Consider the following 19,417-nt stretch of genomic DNA (forward strand, 5'->3'; position numbering starts at 1 on the left):
AATATAAACTAACAAAGAAATAAATAAAATATTTAAATACCCCAAATATCTCATTTTGAGCTGTACTTATCTTATTATTTTATCCAGATATATTTTACAGACAGTTTCCTTTAGTAATTTATGCCAATCAATTTCCTTTTACCGTTGTAATAATATTTGGCCAACAAAAATATGCAAGCAATTAAAAATGGAGAACAAGATGGAATTTAAATTGACAAAGAAACCAAAAAAAAAATTTGCAATTAAACCTTAAATTATAATAGTGGTCCATTGCATTTCATCCTAATTTGGGATGCTGGCAAACAACCCCTAAATCACAAATTAATTTCGGGTATAACATGACGTTCTCATGCACAATGAGGAAGAATGAATTTACAAAATTAAATGTCATATTGATACATCACATTACATATATATATATACAAAAAAATGGTAGAGAAATATATGATTCAACAATGAAATTTGGTAGCTACTTATGTTCTAGGTCGTTTAGTTGCTTTTTTAAGAGCGAATATTCATACCTCATCCTTTCAAGCCTACCCTCAACCATGTACATCTCATCTTTAAGGTGATGAATTCTTTTCTCCATCCACACTATGTCTTAAGGACTTCTAGTCACTCCACTATCCATCCTATTCGTGAACTCTACAGGAGTGTTCATATGTATGTGCTGAGGTCTGGACAATAGCACAAGTATGCTAAACTGCTGCAACAAAATAAAGGGTTAGAGGTAACTTCATATCTGAAATAACTGAATGCTAAAAGCTTTTTGAAGCCAGTAATTGCTACAATTTTTTTTTTATCAACAATACCTGCATGAAGAAAATCAGAGCCACAATAGTAACAAGGAGCAGGGCAAGATTGCTCTGACTTTTCAAATTAAAACTAATATTATTAAGACAAGAGAGGAATATAGTAAAATAAAAGAAATATTAAAACTAATAGTTAGGAACCTCAAGAAATTCATTTCCATACACTCACATTGCTTCCATACACTTAATTGTCAATCTATTTGCAACCGCGGTCTTTAGTTTTAAATTGTGGTTGTGGGTGCAAATGTGATTGTTTGCACGAGGACTTTGATATCCATCATAGTCCGAGGCTATGCAGTTGTTAATCAGAACCACATATCACGGCCACATTAGAGTTGTCAAACATTATGGCTATGAAAGGGTGAGTCTTAAGAGTAACAAAGCACTACATCACTAGTCCAAAGCAGGTATAAGAGGACGAGTTTCAAGTGTAACAAGGCACTAAATCACTAGGCATGTTAAGTCTGCAACTTTTAATATTCATTTGTCCTCTTCATACTGAAATTCAATCATGATCAATTAACAAAAAAGAAAAAGAGTCATAAACTAACCCCACCTAACACTACGGAAAAACCAAAGCCTAGCAGCATATCCATGACTCTGAATAAAAAATGGTGTACAAAAAGAGTAATTTTAATTGAACGTGGCAGAAAACGGAACCCTGAATCAATTATCATGCACATCCCAAGAAAATTTAGAAGTCCATTAACCCCATTCTACGATTTTCAGTTTTCACCCAACAAATTTAATACAAAATTATCAGATTCAATAAACTTTCACAACAACTGAATTAAGACAAATGATCACCTGGTAGAGGTCTGCATATGTAATCTTAGGATGCTTTGCCTTCACTTCCTCTATGACACCAGAAAATAAGACCATTCTTAGAAAAACATGGAGATCGACATAGTTCCAACCAATGATACTACTTTGACTAAACAATCAAGTTGGTCCTTGAAGTATCACCTCTCTTAAATATTAAATGGTCTTTAAAATGTACCGAAAACTCATCAAATTAGTCCCAATTATATTTTTTCTAATCACTCATGTTGAGAGGAACTGAAGGTTTTCAATGTTTTGAGGAATATGTAGCATATTTTCTAATATTTTAGGGACTGTATATATAATTTGGTTAATCTAAGGACTAATTAGGAAAGAGAGTAATACTTTAAAAACTAAATTGATGGTTTATTCAGTTACTTCTGTTAAAAACATCCTAAGCGAGTTAAATTAAAATAGGTCCGATTTAGCACAAGGCACGACTAAGAGTCCACGACAATATACAAATCAAACTCAAACCTATACGTCCTGCTGTTAATTCAATACTCAAATAACACAAAGTATATGCAAATAAACAAGCATGGAGCACTACAAAATATTAGATAGCAAAATGAAATTGAGTATTGAATAATAATTGTAGGAAATGATAAAAGCGAAGGAATCAGGAAAAGTGATACCGTAGAAATCAATAGCCTTCTTCAAGACTCCACCAGCTTTCTCAGCAACCTTGTTTAGTTGCATTTTGAAAACTCCAAACAACTTTTGGAAACAGAAATCAATCACACCTCAACAATCCTAAAATTTTACGCTCCCAATTGAAGACACGTGAACAATTTTATATTCTACATTACATGTCTAACATAAACAATGTTAAAACGAGAAATTCGAAAAGTACCTGAGGCGAAAAATCTGCTCCAACAGCAATGGCTGCTTCTGATTCCCTAAGCGCCCTCTTCCAATCACCAAATTTTCTTGCATCAGCATAGCGATTCAAATGCTTCTCCAACAACAATAGCTTCTGCTCCTCAGATTGATCCTCGTGAATCCCAGAGAGACACAAGTGCCGCCGTGAATTTTCAACCTGTCGAAACCTACACCAAATTTAAAATCCCAACGTCAGCAAACTCTAATTCAAATCCAAATCCAAATTCAAATTTTCATGTGACAGCATTACCTAAGATAAAGTGAAGCAAGTCTCTTATGCGCTCTGGCATAAGCAGGGTCCAACTTCACAGCCTCAAGGCACTCCTTCGCGACATTGCCGAGCCTCCTGACCGCCGTGAGCGCCGTCGCGCAGTTGCTCCGGCATGCGGTGTTCCCCGGCGAGATGGCGATTGCAAAATCGTACAGCGCCAACACCTTCGCGAAGCTGCCGCTTCTGTACAGCTCGTTCCCCACTCTCTGCACTCCACCGCGCCCAGCGACACGCGGCACGGGGGATGGTGGCAGGGTAGTGGCAGTGTGTCCCTGTCTCCGAGGGCGGCGCCAGTGTTCTTCAGGCAGGTGTCGTAGGACGAGTGGGCGGTGACGAATGTGTTGCGGGAGGACACCGACTCCTTCATGTACCACTTCCTCTCCTTGCATCGCGCCACCGCTTCCTCGTTCTCGATCTTCGATTGGTTGCAACCCATTCCTACTTTGCTTAAAACCCTAAATATAACCAAATTTACATCGGTTCTTCCTAAAACCGATGTAAAATAATTCATTTCTACATCGGTTTTAGGAAGAACCGATGTAAATTTGCTTATATTTTTTAATTAATTACAAGTTTTCCACCGCATATGTTTTTTACATCGTTTCTTGGACAACCGATGTAAATATAGCGACGTAAAACAGTATTTTCCTAGTAGTGTCTATTATTCAATCATTGTCATGTTTGTATATAAATAATTAAGAAATTGTATAGAAGAATGTTCATAGTCAAAAACATGTTTTGGTTAGTAAATATGTAGGGCTAATTGACGGGGTGTCCTGTTTCTTTATCTATATCTTCTATATACTTATATATTTTTTATTATAAAGGGAATATATTTTGGTAATCATTCTTTTGGTCTCCATTTTTTAGTGGACTATTATATTCCTTAAAATGTTAAAAAAAAAAAGATACGAAGTGCAACTATCTGCAACTTTCTTTATAAATAACTATCTGCAACTTTTAATATTCGTCCGTGTAATTATTAAAAACACGAAGTGTCTTTGTCCCTCTAATTATTTATAATGTATTTAGTTTAAGAGAAGAAAAATAAATATATTTTAATGGAACACAAGAAAAGGAAGTGGAGGAGATGAAAAAAGAGACACTTTTTTTGAATTAGTTTAAGACAAGGGGGAATTACTTTATGTAATTTGTATGATAAAAGTAAATATGGACAATATATTATTTTTATAAAATCAAAAAATTCCTCTATTAGTCATCGAAAACAATCTTCCTCGAATCGAATATAATCACAATAGACGACAAAATTTTCATTATAAATCTTTAACTTAACTACATTAAGAATTCAAACTTAATAGTTTTTATTTTTAAAATTATAAATCACTTTTTCTCGTCTCCAAATGCAATGCTTACAATTTTGGAAGGGAGTAAACCAAGAGAAGAGATTTTAGTGCTTTCATTTTATTTCCCTTCCCATTCAATTTTTTAAATCAATTGAGGTGAAAAAATACTTTTTTTAAAAAATAACTAGAGTTTTCCCTCTAATCTATTTTTCTTGAGCCAACCACACAGTTAGATTTGATGAACCCCACATGATGAAACAATTAAAACATTACATATTTGGATTAGTTGCAATTGACATTTTCTTTCAATTTTAAACTCTCAATATTAAAAAAAAAATTACACCAAACCTCCATTAATTCAATATAGAAAATAGGTAAATTCTCCTAAAAAAATTTATTCATTCACCGAACTCAAAGAAGACTTTATTTGTAAAAATAAACTGCTTTATAGATATACCATAAGAAATTGGTAGTTGACATCTTTATTTGATTACTTGTCGAAATTGCTTTTTTCTTCTTCTTTATGTTGGCATGGAAAGATTGGGACACATGTGATGCAATTTATGGCTTGTCCTCCTCTCCTCACATACTTAACTTACGTATACAATCTTCTAGCCGCGTTCTTCCTACTAAGCTGAAAAGGAGCATCAGATTGGGTTAGGCACCAAACTCAATAGTAAGTACCCAACATTCATAGTGCGCTTTGTAAACCACAGGATCAATTCTATTATCATGCGTGATACTCTCATGCATCTTACGTGGAATACTTTTCCCATTTTAAGATCAATAAATACCCTTAACCTTAGATGAATTCACAATAAATTATAAATTACATTTATATATTAGTAAGAAAATTTTGAATTTGAATCTATTTATATAATTGTCGTCAACCAAAGGGGTCATTAAATGACCCAAGCTAACAACTTCTGCTATACATTTAATATAACTATTGCTTTCACCTAAAAGGACAGAAGAAATTATGAAGGTATAATAATGTCAGCAAAGAAACACATCCATTATATAATAAATAAAACTTCACACATAATGTCTCGAGTAAAACTCTATAGAATCAAGGAAGTTTAACTCACTTGTTTAAACTTTAAAGTGATTGAATATGTAAACTCTTTGGTATTATGTTCGATTCTCAGATTAAAAAAATAAGAAGTTAATCTTAAGATAAAGCAATAGGTAATTTCATTATTTATTTTGGCCTAATTGAAATACGTTAATTGTAACTTAAGAGACCATTGCAGAATTATCTTTAAATTACGATGTTTGTGGTCATGTCAATAAAATTAGCCTTTTTAACTTAATCAAGTTAGGTCTAAAAAAAAGTCCAATAAGTTAGGAAAAGAGCAAGACAAATATGCTTCTTAATTTGTGAGATCCTCATAATATTTCCTTCATCTTTGTTTTCGGGGGAAAAAGAGTTATATTCAATTTATAGTTGAGGAAAACTGTAGCTTAGATCATATCAGTTTTAGCAGTTTTCCACTAGATTTTGATGTTCCTGTTGTGAGGCCACGCTCTGACTCTAGTAGACATTTCTAGTAAGACAAGTAAGTCTGTGTTTGTCATGAATGGCTTTCTTCATCTATATGAAATATCTAGTAGACATTTGTATTAGATATTTCATCAAAATATCTAGTAGGCTTTCTTCATCCTTGGCATAGATTTCAAATTCAGTTTATAGATCATATCACAAAGGCTTTCACCTTTGTAACCAGTTGCTTTACCACATGACAACCTGCATCATACACTTAAAAATTTCACAATATTACATCACTTATTCATATTACACAAGGTTAATCATGTTATACTTTGTACATTGTGTGAAGATGGAAAATTGAAGCCCTTCATATTTCTTTTATGACATGACCTCTAGTGCCTCTCTTGTCTGTCCAAGAATGTTGAACACTGTTGCTGCTATGTGAGATGGTGTAAGCCCGGCTAAAGACAATTGGTCAGCAGGTGATCCATGGTCAATATAACGATCCGGAAGGACTATTGGCCTCCACTGCATAGGTGTCATGCACAGCTTATGAGTTTTGGACACATGATAGGTTCATAGAAACTTCAAAAGAAACACAATGCTAATAGTTAGTTCAAATTGAAAAAACTTATTTGGTTTCTTACCTTCAATTTGCCATCTAGAAGGCCATCAAGGGCCATGAACTGAGCAACATGGGAACCAAATCCTCCAATTGATCCTTCTTCCACCGTGATCAAAACCTCGTGTGATTTTGCCAGGCTGCGAATTAGGGAACGATCCAGTGGCTTGCAGAAACGTGCATCAGCAACTGTTAAGCGCAAGCCATGACGTTCCACTAAGGAAGCTGCAGCCAAACAGTTTTGGACAGCTGATCCATAGCCCAATATAGCCACTCTTTCCCCTTCAATCATTATCCTACCTTTTCCAATCTGATACAATATCATAACATCATCATCAAATGGATCTGCAAAACTAGTCCTAATAGCTCCCATGAGGATATGTATGGGGATATAATTCTAACTTTACCTCAAGAGGAGTTCCTTTATTTCCAGTTGGTAGTTGAACACCAATGCCATTTCCTCTTGGATATCGGAAACAACTAGGTCGATCATTAATGGCTGCTGCAGTGGCAACCATGTGGAAAAGCTCTGCTTCATCAGAAGGAGCCATCACCACCATGTTAGGGAGGCATGCCATAAATGTGACATCAAAAGAACCACAATGTGTAGGACCATCTGCCCCAACTAATCCAGCTCTGTCCATTGCAAATCTTACAGGCAGTTTCTGCAAATCTACATCATGCACCACCTGTGGAATGGACATGGAACACATACTTTGAGCACTGATTTCAAAGTTAATGTTATAGCGGTCTACTGGTCATGTCTTGACCACTAAAACTCATCATCTTATCATTAACAGATTCTTAAGAAAGTAGTTATATGTCTAACTCAACTTTACAAAACCAATTTGTAAGGTAAGCACAAAGCAGAAATTTTTTGTATCTAGGGAGAGGAGTTGTTATCATACCTGGTCATAAGCCCTCTGCATGAATGATGAGTAAATTGCACAGAAAGGCTTAAGACCTTCACAAGCTAGACCTGCAGCAAATGTTACAGCATGTTGTTCTGCTATCCCTACATCAAAGCATCTTGTTGGGAAACGGCGATGGAAGAGATTCATGCCGGTTCCACCTCCCATAGCAGCATGGATTGCAACAATGTCTTTGTCAGCTTCAGCTTCTGCAATCAAAGCCTCTGCAAAGTATGTCGTGTAAGACTGAGTGGGAGCCTTGGATTTGAATTGCTTCCCAGTTGGTGGATCAAACTTGGTAACCCCTGTAAAATCAAACCAAAGTCATGACCCATGAGGAATATGTTATTTACATGATTATATTTTTATTGGAAGTTTATATTTCAAGAATTTTGTAGGCTAAATTCAGTGAGAAACTGAGGGTTGATATTCTAAGAGACAACTAATTTAAGCTAGAGAAAGTGATTTTTCCTTTCAAATTCCCATTGAGCAAGAGAAGAGCACACACTACAATAGGCTAACTAATAATAAAAATTGTATTAATACTAATACTAAATAACATTTGATTTTGGAAGCATAAAGCAAGGGCATGAGCTGTCATATCATATGCTTCAGCCAGCCATGGTCAAAGCCAATAGGTCACTAAACAAACATTTTTTTTCTTCAGATTATTGATTATATTTCACAAGGCATAGTGAAGGTAGTTATTGCTCAGAGGTATTAGGTGCGCTCTAATTTTGAATTACCAAAATTTGATATATTAGTTTTATGAATTATGTTGGATGAATATTGAGAATTTAGTGATTATTCCTTTACCGTGGTACTTGTCTGCTGCTTTTTCTGCATATGGGTATCCGCGGCCTTTTTCAGTGATAACATGGATCAAAACAGGACCGGTTGATTTAGTACTTTTAACTTCATCGAGAATCGCAACAAGATCATCTATGTTATGACCATCAACAGGACCAATATAGTAGAGTCCAAGCTCTTCAAAAAGTGATGATCCAGAACCACTGATCATGCCACGAGCATACTCGTCAACTTTTGCAGCCAATTCATGCATGGGACCTCCAATTCGTTTAGTAACTCCCTATGACATATCATTTTGTCAAGATTCAGTTGCAATAATACTTTGCAATTGCAAATCCCTCATTTATAAACTCGTGAACTTGTATCACTCACCTTGGCAACCTCTCTCAATTCTCTAAGAGGCCTATTTGATTGCAATCTACTGAGAGCACTACTCAAGGCTCCTACAGGTGGTATGGGTCCATCAAGAGTAGCAGTTGGTAAGGAGACCTGTTTGTTGTCATTTAGAATAACAATCATGTCAGAATCAAGATATCCAGCATTATTCATGGCTTCATAAGCTTGCCCTGCTGTCATGGCACCATCACCTATAACAGCAACTACATTATTCTTTCTTCCCATCAAATCTCTCCCAACAGCCATTCCTGTTGATTCAATAAAACTTCAAAAGTTAAAAGCCAAATTACAAAATCCCTTTGTCAAACAGGAAGGAACAAACTCGTATCACCTTATGTTATCATTCATGAAATACTTTGACTTTAATTTCTATAAATTTCGATATAAAAATCTTTACGCTGCCAACCAATTCAAAATCATACAGTAATAAGTATGCTTTGATGATAGTTATTATAAAAGTCAGTGAACTTGAGCTAAACAACAATCTGTGATTGGATGACTGTTTACATGATCAATAATAGACTATTTGTTCATATTTTATTTAACCAATCCTTTACATGAAACCCAGAGAGCAGATAGAAGAAGTACCAAGTCCTGCTGAGATAGTGGTTGAGCTGTGACCAGTGCCAAAACAATCAAATTCACTCTCAGAACGTTTGATGAACCCAGATAACCCATTTGTCTGCCTCATGGTATGCATCTTGTCCCTCCTACCCGTGAGTATCTTATGTGGGTAAGACTGAAAATTCATACAAGATTGTCCAATTTAAAAAGTGTAACCCCCAAGGAAAGTAACTGAAAACACCAACAAATTGATAGCAAACCTGGTGACCAACGTCCCACAATATCTTGTCCTGAGGGGCATTGAAGACATAGTGGAGGGCAACAGTGAGTTCTACCACACCAAGGCTTGAGCCCAAATGACCCCCAGTTCTAGAAACACTGAAAATAACATCAGAACGTAGTTCATCCGCAAGTTGCTTCAGCTCCTGCATCAATCAATATCCGCACTTTCACATAACCATCATATCATTATAAAAATAATATTTTTTTGTTCTTGTTACAAAACAACCAACGTACATTAGGTACACGCTTTCAGTTACCGTACCTTGGTAGAGAGATTTTTCATGTGAATTGGATAGTTTATGGTGTCCAAGAGTGGAGTTGGCGGCCTCTGAGAATAATACTCCCCTCTCTCTGATAGTGATGCATAAACCACACTTGACCTTTTCTTCATCTATACAACGCACACACATTTATTCAGCAATCAGAAAAGAAAGGTTTGAAGAGGAAGACAGCTAAAATGAGTGAATCTGGAAGAAATGAAAATGCAGTAGAGGAAAAGGAAATCCAAATATGTAGTAACCTGGTTGAGCCTGTGGTGGGATGGAAGGAGGAAATGGAGACCCCATTGAGAGTGAGAAGGTGTTAGACGGTTTGCAAAAGCAGGATATGATGAGAGTGCGGAGAGATCCATGAAATTGGAGAGAAGAGAATGAGAGTGAGAGGAGAAAGGAACGTGAAAGAATCTTTATAGTAGAGAGAATGAGACGGTGAAAAAGCCGGCACTAACAAGAGATCGTGGGGGATGGGGTGGATGGAGTTGACTAATATTATATTATATTTGAAGGAAGGACTAAGGACTAAGGAGAGTGTGTGGTTGAAGAGAAGAAAGCATAGTTTGTATGGAAGTGTTGTTTTATGATAGTTTGTGGATGTGGTAAGTGAGGAGTTCTACCATTGGGCCACGTCACAGGAAATCACAAATGGATAGATTCATTGGATAGACAGACAGATATTGCATTGCCGCGTCTCTACACTATCCTCACATAATGGGAATTACAATCAACTCTCCAATGTCCTTTCAACACATAACATTGCTTCTGCTTTTCCTAGATGTCATGTGCCACGTCAACTAACTCGTGTTCTTGTTAGCTAATTCTTCTGTGACGTCTAGATGCTATGTATGTTAGATGATCTCTTTGCCAAGATAAATCAAAAACCAAGAAATCAGGGAGCAATTCTAGATAAATTGTTGTAGATGAATCATAATCTAACGTAAATAATATTTAGATTATGATTAGGATTTAACCACACTTATATAACTTAGACATGAAACGGTCCAACCAGCAAATATAAACAGGGTTGAGTTTTGAAAATATTTTATAAAAAAGTTCATACAATACAGTAAAAAATATGATGATTGAATCGACTCTAATACGAAGAAAACTTTACTAACTTGGTTTCGGTGTTGTTTTTTAATTTTGTTGGCGAGGTGTCCAAAAGTAGTCAAAGTGTGAACATGCATGGTATGAAGCCTTTCAAGTGAGGCCACGAGGCATCTTTGACTACCCCTGCTTGTTTGTTGACCTACGGTACGCGTGGCTTCGAATAGCCTTGGGTTCCTATAAAGTTCCCTCCATAAACCCAATTAATCATATTAAACCTATCAAAAGACAAAAGGTTTGTGATTGGTTTATATTGTATAACTAACTTCTACAGAACTTGGCATTCGTTGCACTAATATTTTATTACAGAAAATTACACCCCATTCGTTTGTTTATTATATTTTATATTATGACACTGTGTAGTGTGTACAAAGGAATAAGAAAATAAGGAAATTTCATCTTTAAGATTCAATTATGGTCAACTAGACTAAGGAAACCTATCAGCTTAAACAAATTAGCTATGTTAGCAAAACGGTTATTGTCTCGCCCGTTAGTAACTCATTAAATGATGGTTAACTTGCTTTTGTAAACTGAGAGATGAAAGTAGATTAAGTGGCTAAACTTTGTTAGAATTGAGTTTGTCTACTTATTATCAAAATAGCAGTTCATTGTCTTTTGTCTATACTCTACAATGACAATAAATAAAACACCTAGTCTTGAATTTTAATAAGTATTCTCTAACCTAACCTACAAACTTATTTTGTAACAAGGAAAATAAAAATAAAATAAAAAATAAAAAAAAAACAACGTCCAAATAAGCTAATAGATTATAGATCTGAACCAATAACCTAACATATTTAACTAAATAAACAACTCTTGTATATAGACCAACTGACCAAATGTGGTATGATCTAGACCAAATATATATATATGATAAAAATAGATTTTAAGTATATTTTTAATCTTCCATATTTAGGATAAATTTAATTTTGTTACTCAAAATTTAAATATTTTTCTTTAATTCCTTAAATTTTCATAACTTTTGTTTTAGTACCTCAGTTCACAAATAACATACTTAACAATAATAGATTGAGACAATTATGTAATATTAATTAGTTCTAATATGATTTTATCACTAATAAGAATCTTAGTAAATAAATTTGAATATAAAAACTAAAACAAATTTTTTAAAATTACATAAAAAATCAATTTTAAATTTGAAAAATTAAAAATAAATTTACCTTAAATTTAAAATATAAAAAAATTAAGTCACTAAGGAATAGTTTATTATGATAAGAGATTTGACACCTACGATTATCTTTATATCCTTTACATACAAACATAAATAATGCATCCAAAAAAAAATTATTTACTTATCCAAATTTCTTATTCATGAAATATCTTTCTTTTTCCGTAAGTACAAAACGCAATTAGTTTTTTTTTTATTTTTATACTAAAAGAATCATATTCTTTACATTAAGATTTTGAATACAATGAGAGGTCTTGTTAAAAATACTTCCATAATCATATAAAATAAAACCTCTAATTAAGGAATGAGTTACCAAATATTTTCTTTACTATATTGAATAATAATGGGAAAAAAATATCTCATAATTTATCTAATTTAATTAAAAATCACGTCAAATATATATATATATATATATATATATATATATATATAATTTTTTTTTTTTTGATCCACTGTTAATTTATAACTTGATTTAATTATTACATTATAAAATTGATGACTATAAAATCAATTAAGGATATACAATACAACACTTATTTCACCCTCCTTTACCAAGATATTAACAACGATAAAAGTAGAACTTGTTTTCAAAAATCACCTCTTTTATCCCTTAAACAAATTATAATTCCTTCCTTTTTCAAAAAAAAAAAAAGTTATATCACAATTACACTTCAATTTCTCTAATAAAAATGAAATCTACCCATTTAAAAAAGATTCCATATCCTTCACACAAATAAGTGTCATTTGATTGAGTGGTGTCACTAATTATCACCGCAATTTGATTTAGCAAGAAAACGGACCCTTTCAATACCGATTCAGTGGCAACAGATTCAGGAAAAAACATGAGGTGAATATTAGTTTCAGTGGCATCTATAAAATAAAATGAAGTTGGTAACATTCTGATCTGTTAACATTTTGCAAGCCGTACGTTGCTAGGAATCCGTAGACGAATAATCCAAGTGCAAAAAAAAAAAAAAAAATAGGTTGACGATAAATCCAAGTGCTAAAAATAAAAAATAGTTAGCTACAAGTACAAGTTGCGAACTATTTAATAATGTTTCGATAAAATGATCCTGTTTTTTTTTTTTTTTCTTTTTCACTCTTGTTGGAAAAATGCATCCGGCCAAACATACTAGACTAGAAAAAATCTTTAAAATTATAATATATATATATATATAGAAAAAAAAAAATCAAAATAAACTACACGCCTTAATCCTTTCTCGCTGGACCGAAACACTTGTCGATAAAACAAAACTTTCGACTCAAAAAAAGAAAAACTTAAAACAATATCAAACCGCTTCTATTATATTTTTAAAACTATAATTTTATATTTATATTTAAAATAAATTCTTAAGCCACAAAAATAGTTGGAGGAAACATATATAGATATAATTCATGAACAAAGTATCCGAAAATTGAAAACCGATGAAACAGTCTAATCCAAGTCATTCAAAATGACAAAACCAAGTCATCTGATGGGATTGCCGCCTACGGACTACTAATATTAACATCACATACTTTGTTTAGCTACATTTGTATCTTTGAAAATGTCGTAGTTTTAGCCACAAGAAAGACTGAATTAACCACCTTCAAATCTCTGCTTGATGGCAAATCAGCGTGGACTGCAGAAAGGAAAAGAAACTAATCAGCCACTGAAATGCCATTTTCAATGAGGCTTAAAACACAATTCCCTATCATCCTACCAAGTTATCATTTTAGTCAAACAATACGATTTAGTGTTTGCTTCAAAAATATAACAGGCATTTGAACTTCAAGGTAACCCCATCTAGAAAACATACATGTCCAAATGTCAGCACGTGATTTCTTGACGAGAGTTGTTAATGTATCCAACACTCTGACAGAAGATGTTCAAACTAATATATAACAGTAAACTTTCACTTAACAATGAGTTAATGATTATTGTTTAACCCCATGCAAAAAATAAACAGTGTTATACTTGTTTATTCAAATATTTTACATTTACTACTAAAAAAAACCCTAACTGTTAAGGGGTTTTGTCTCTAATATTCGAGATTAAGCACTAAATGGCTCTAAAATGAGCTTGATTCTACAGTCTAGTGTGAGCAAGGACGAATGAATTAAAGATATATTCATCTTTACTCTAGAATTAAAGCTATATTCATCTTTATTCTAGAGGAGCCTTATTCCGTTATTCGTAATTATGTCACCCTACTACCAGATTATATTTCCAGAATTCTAACTGCTTCAAAGTCTTTAACAGAATCTTAAAGAATATATTTTAATTAGCATAAATTTGATTTGATTAGAATTGCAATCGTGTCATATTCAATCAATAAAATACTCTTAAAACTCATACCTGTATGATCGTGAACGAGACCTTGAAGGACTGCGATCATTACCCCTAGGACTCGGGGATCTGCTAGGTGTCTGATCCTTCTTGTCATTAGGACTCCGGCCATTCTCCCTGGGATGTGGGGACTTCCTGTAGTCCTTCCCACCACTAGGAGAGGGAGACCTAGAATAAGATCTTGAACGCTCAGGAGAATAATAATCATCCCTACCCCTGTCATCCCTATATGTCAACGCATCAGTGAAGGATCTAATTATACACCAAAGTGAATAAAAAAGAATCGCTAAAGCAACACAATTACATATGCTACACATTAAAAGAAAAGAATACCAACCATAAACATCTCATAAATCAAGAGATCTGAATATATGCAACTACAGCAGAATACACGGATAATTAAGCCCAAAATCACTCAAACCAAAATTTTAATTTTTGTTTCATATGTGAGAACTAATACTTACTTCAATACTTCCTCTTCAAAATCTAATTAGCCAAAATATGACCTTTACCTGTACCTTTCCATAGTTTCTGGACAAATATATGACACTTTGATCCAAACACTGAGAGTTATGAATGATGTACTGCAAGATCAGCATCTGGTAACTTCATAGCTCTCTTTGTCCCAACTTTCTAAAATCACAACTACCTTTCTTGCACAATGTCATCATATCTCTACACGTATAAACTTTGGCTTCCATTCTTTGAGGATGTGATTTTCTTTGACCAACTATAAGCTCTATATTCTTTCTTAACTGGATAGTCTACGCAAAACAAGATATTAAACTAAATAGAATCTTCCTCACAGAAAATTTATACAAGGGAATCGAAAGTACTCATTTGAACCATTCTTCAGTCACAAACCAAACACCACAAAGTAGGGAAAGCCCATGCAACTGGCACAATAAGGCAATTTTGATATGGATATTTCTTATGGAGACTTTGATAGATACATAAGCAAGTAGCGCATCACTTTAAGCCTCTTTACTCGTTATTCTTTATTAATCCATCTTTAAAGTCTTCCATTTCACTTTATTCTCTGCATAAAGAAGACCATAAGCAGATATCATTCAATTCATTTAAACACATTAAAGGAGTGTTGTCAAGGTCAAATGATTTGGAGCTGTTCTAATTGCAAGTAAACCTGCAAATTATACTCTAGCTGAACAAGGAAATAGCACAATTATCAACATCAATATAAATCAGCCTGCCACTTTGACTGTCTAGCAGTACAGACACTGCCAAAACACATACACATTATACTATTAAATTAGAAGAAAAAAAAACCTAATAACCAACTCAACAAGTGTTCTTCTAAGAGAGAATTTCAATAAGATTAAGGACACGATTTAAAGTTGCTGACAAAACAACGCAAATGAAATTAAGGAAATAAATCAATAACTCAAACTAAAGGTACATGGCACCAGCACTGTTTACAATAAAGAAGACATCCAATTCAAAGAAAAATTTTAGGCCTATGTTACAGATAGTGTATTATTCAATGGCCTGAATAAGTTTCAGATCGGTAATAATACCATGTAGTTCCAACTTTCATCAGACAAATGAATTGCAACAAAAATGTGATTTCTATAACACAATTAATGTAATAAAATCAGCAAGCAAACTCAGATTCTACGGGTTTTTATGTACACTCTCAAGAAAATAGCAAAAAGGTACAAACAGTTCATTTACTTTGACAACCTATAGCTCTCATACTGAGAAACTTAGATCATAATTCAACCAAATATCTCATTAATATAATCTATACCGATAATAAAGGAAATTACCCCATTTCGCATCCACATTATTCGGACAATTTTGTCCTTGTAACTACTACTTAGACTACCCTTTTTTTTCCCACTATTTTTTTTTATTTTTTTTTATTTTTTCTACTATTGAAAACCACTCAAAAACTACTCATACAACTACAATTACTTACAAATTATCCATATCATTAACAACTTACTTTTACTTCATTTTTATTTTTTAGATTATTAATGACTCACTTTGGTTTTATTTTTTAAAAATACACACATGGAGGCACAAAATGCCTTTTTGACGCTAGAAATCTGTAGGATTGCAGCTCAAATGAAATCACTTGCGTCTTAGAAAATGCAAGTATTTTATGATGTCCTGTAAAGAATATTTCATTACCTAAATACTAGGAAATGTAAGACCATCATCATTATAATGAAAAATACACAAATTTGTGATATTGCTCAATAAAATGAAAATTAAATTATTATTATTATTGTGTTATAAACTCAAACCTTGAATCATCCCGAGCCGGTGACGGAGACCGAGAGTAGGCTGCATATTAATGCATGAAAATAATAAATGCATTATAACAAAAAATAAAAAATCAAGAAACAACTCCCAGTAGATAGATTAAAACCAAAATGAAAGTGAAAATTAATGTACTATGAAACAAATTTAGAAATGAGTACTTAAACTTACAATGATATCGGCGCCGTGGGGATCTAGAGCGATTCCTCCTTCTACCACCACCACCACCTCCATATCGACCACTTGTAACAGAAGAACACAATAAAGTTTAATAAACATTTTAAACAGAAGAAGATTTGGCATATTCTAAAAATTGAAATCAACTAATAAATCAAACTGTACATGTAATCACACACCTTCCTCGAGAATTAACACGCATTTCTTGAGGAGTTTTCCTATTTTCCTCGGCAAAAACAATTCTAATTTCACGGCCACCAATGATAGTATGATTAAGATGTTGCTTTGCCTCAGCCGCATCTTCACCATATCGATATTTTACAAATCCAAAACCACGGGGCTCACTACAAAATCAATTCAATTAAATTTCAATGTTGTAAAAACAAAATAAAGGAAGTTCAAGATATCAATGTACGAGAAAAGCGATCAACAAGCCTAGCTGAAGCAGATTGTGTTGATAGTAAAGCTGAAATACCCAGTGTAGTAATTTTTAGGAAGATAAACATCCTTCACAGGACCATAGCGCTCAAATGGAATCCTAAGATCCTCAGGCCTGCATAATACAAATTTAAATTTTCAATTTAATTTCTCTAATTCAAATGTTGATTGGATAAATATAACAGAATGGCATGAAACAGAATGGTGATAACAGAAAGAATACATCATGTAAGTAAACAGAACGATAATTAGGGTGCACGAAGATGAATGCAATGCAAAGGCAGGGAAGGGAAGAAGACCTAGCGTCAAGGGGGAGATTACGAACAAGCAAGCCGGAGGGAAGGGGTGAGCGGCGGTCTCTGTAAGACCTGCTGTCAGCGTAGCGATCATCGACATAGCGCTTGCGTCCACGCGGTGGGGTCCTGCTTCGCCGGCGAGGGCTATAGCTTCTGCTCCGGCTTCGGTACCTTCCCATTGCCACACAAACCCTAGCTTTCGGAGAAAACCCTAACACAAGGAACAATACGACAAAACATAATAAAAATTAAACTAAAGAGGATATATATAACCGATTCGGTCAAGGGGTGTAAACGGGTCGATCCCAACTTATCCTGATCCGACCCAATTAATTTTCACCAAATTAAGTTGGACATCTTTCCTCTACTCTAGTATTTCTAAAACTAATATTTATAAGAATCATATTATATTTACATTAATTAAAATGATTTAAGATATGTATTAGTAAATATATGATTACTAAATCATAAAAAAATATATATGATCATTCAAATATATATCAATGTTCATAATAACTTAAATATATTTTTATAAATATTGAAATATATACACTAATATTTATTTTAAATTATAAAATAACTATTGTTTTAGTATTATAATAATACACAACATTAATATTTATTTTATAATTAAATATATAATTTATAATAAATAAATACTTATAAAATTTAAATTATATTATATTTAAAAGTATTTTAAATATATAAATCAATTCTTGTATACAAAATATAAATGATTATATTGTCTAACAACATTTTATTATTTTTTTATCCTCATTTTTCTAACACGTCACTAATATTAAAGTATTTATTTTATTTAATATAATAAAATGTTATGCTATATTATATATTTTAATATTTTTAAAGATATTAATATTACAAAAATAGTTGCAATGAAGATTGAACCTAGGTCCTCATGCTTCTAACTACCTCAATCCCTCCCTACCCAACCACATATTTTAATATATTATAAGTCATGTAGTAGGAAATAATAGAAAGATTAGACGGAGAAGTGAATATATATTTATATTTATTATATGAAAATATTAAACATTAAATTTTTATTTTAAATTTTATATTAAAAACATTTTTAACATTACCGCATTAGTTAATTCTATTTTTAGTACAAACCATTGTGAAAAAATATTTTTTTATTTAATATTATATCTTTATTATTTTAATTTAAAAAATTATTCAAATATGGTCATCTATACTCTACTACCTTGAAGTTTGTTTATATGACATTAAACTTATTTTAATATTGAGACTATTTATTTAAACTTATTTTTTATAAATATTAATTAATTTAAATTAAATAAACAATTTGTTATGTGTTTATATAATTTTAATAAAAAAATACTTAATTTTCTATTTTTTTATAATTAATCAACTCTTATATATTTCTTAAACTTTCTTTTTAAAAAAAGATATTTAAAAATATCTTTTTAAGAATTTAAACAAACAAACATGCATGTTATACATAAGACTAAGAATAAGTCATACCTTAAACAGAGAATTTATGGACTGACCTCTTTAAAACTTAGTCAAGCCTTATTTGTTTAATAGAAATATTAAATTTAAACTTTTAAAAGAATTATTTATATAAAAAGATCATACTTAGATTTATATAAAAGTCTGTTAAGTTTAATAAATGAGCATATTTATTTATATAATATAATAACAAAATTAATATATATATATATATATATATTAAAAATATAAATAATTAAGTTTATAAAATAAAATAAATTATTAATATTTGAAATATTTTTTATACAAATCTGTTTTCATTATAAATTTATATGTTTACGACTTGCGCATGAGTGTATATTAATGTTGCATGTTTGGCAAGTGTACTAATCATTACTGGTAATAATATTATCGTCTTCATGAATTGAATTTGTTGAATATTAAAAATTCACTCAACATTAAAATTGTTAGAGAATTGACTTCATATTCTTTCCTATAGATTCCTACCTTTTTCAATTGATGCAAAAATTGTAATTACCCGCTTCAGTTTATTAAGAGTTGTTTACCCCTAATCCATTAGGCAAGTAAATATATTCATTGAAAATTGTAATCCCCAATTCCTTAAGAAAATTATGAAATTCAATAGAATCATGAAGAGAAGTTATCATCTCAAACACAAACTAAT

General features: G+C 32.4%; 3 protein-coding genes across 10 annotated transcripts; all 3 read right to left on the minus strand.

Moving 5' to 3' along the window:
* Window positions 1-371: 371 nt before the first annotated feature.
* On the minus strand, window positions 372-3,244 carry LOC109808907 (inactive TPR repeat-containing thioredoxin TTL3). Of its 7 annotated transcripts, none has more exons than XR_014434261.1 (5): window positions 2,767-3,244; window positions 2,488-2,683; window positions 2,270-2,351; window positions 813-1,669; window positions 372-703 (listed from the first exon to the last, which is right to left on the minus strand). XR_014434261.1 is itself a non-coding variant. In XM_083075871.1 (5 exons), the coding sequence occupies exons 1-5, from the start codon at window positions 3,174-3,176 to the stop codon at window positions 602-604; spliced, it is 843 nt and encodes a 280-aa protein (XP_082931997.1). In that variant the 5' UTR covers window positions 3,177-3,243; the 3' UTR covers window positions 372-601. The 7 variants fall into 7 exon arrangements, 5 of the variants coding, with proteins under 5 accessions (XP_082931997.1, XP_082931998.1, XP_082931999.1 ...); XR_014434260.1 differs by having other exon boundaries at window positions 372-706; XM_083075871.1 differs by having other exon boundaries at window positions 372-706; window positions 1,620-1,669; window positions 2,767-3,243.
* Window positions 3,245-5,761: 2,517 nt separating this feature from the next.
* Window positions 5,762-9,979, minus strand: LOC109807904 (putative 1-deoxy-D-xylulose-5-phosphate synthase, chloroplastic). The gene is made up of 10 exons (XM_020370614.3): window positions 9,686-9,979; window positions 9,428-9,556; window positions 9,144-9,308; window positions 8,908-9,058; window positions 8,296-8,567; window positions 7,930-8,203; window positions 7,111-7,418; window positions 6,610-6,891; window positions 6,228-6,512; window positions 5,762-6,108 (listed from the first exon to the last, which is right to left on the minus strand). Exons 1-10 carry the CDS (start codon window positions 9,794-9,796, stop codon window positions 5,959-5,961), a joined length of 2,127 nt encoding a protein of 708 aa, XP_020226203.1. The 5' UTR covers window positions 9,797-9,979; the 3' UTR covers window positions 5,762-5,958.
* A 3,121-nt stretch (window positions 9,980-13,100) lies between these two features.
* On the minus strand, window positions 13,101-17,506 carry SCL28 (SC35-like splicing factor 28). 2 transcript variants are annotated; one of them, XM_083075874.1, is made up of 7 exons: window positions 17,266-17,506; window positions 17,004-17,081; window positions 16,708-16,872; window positions 16,523-16,593; window positions 16,336-16,375; window positions 14,075-14,281; window positions 13,101-13,358 (listed from the first exon to the last, which is right to left on the minus strand). In XM_083075874.1, exons 1-7 carry the CDS (start codon window positions 17,439-17,441, stop codon window positions 13,349-13,351), a joined length of 747 nt encoding a protein of 248 aa, XP_082932000.1. In that variant the 5' UTR covers window positions 17,442-17,506; the 3' UTR covers window positions 13,101-13,348. The 2 variants fall into 2 exon arrangements, with proteins under 2 accessions (XP_082932000.1, XP_020226437.2); XM_020370848.3 differs by having other exon boundaries at window positions 14,075-14,290.
* Between the last annotated feature and the right edge of the window lie 1,911 nt (window positions 17,507-19,417).

The sequence above is a fragment of the Cajanus cajan genome, chromosome 5 (genome assembly GCF_000230855.2).
Source record: "Cajanus cajan strain Asha chromosome 5, NIPB_CcT2T_4, whole genome shotgun sequence".
NCBI classification, from domain to species: domain Eukaryota; kingdom Viridiplantae; phylum Streptophyta; class Magnoliopsida; order Fabales; family Fabaceae; genus Cajanus; species Cajanus cajan.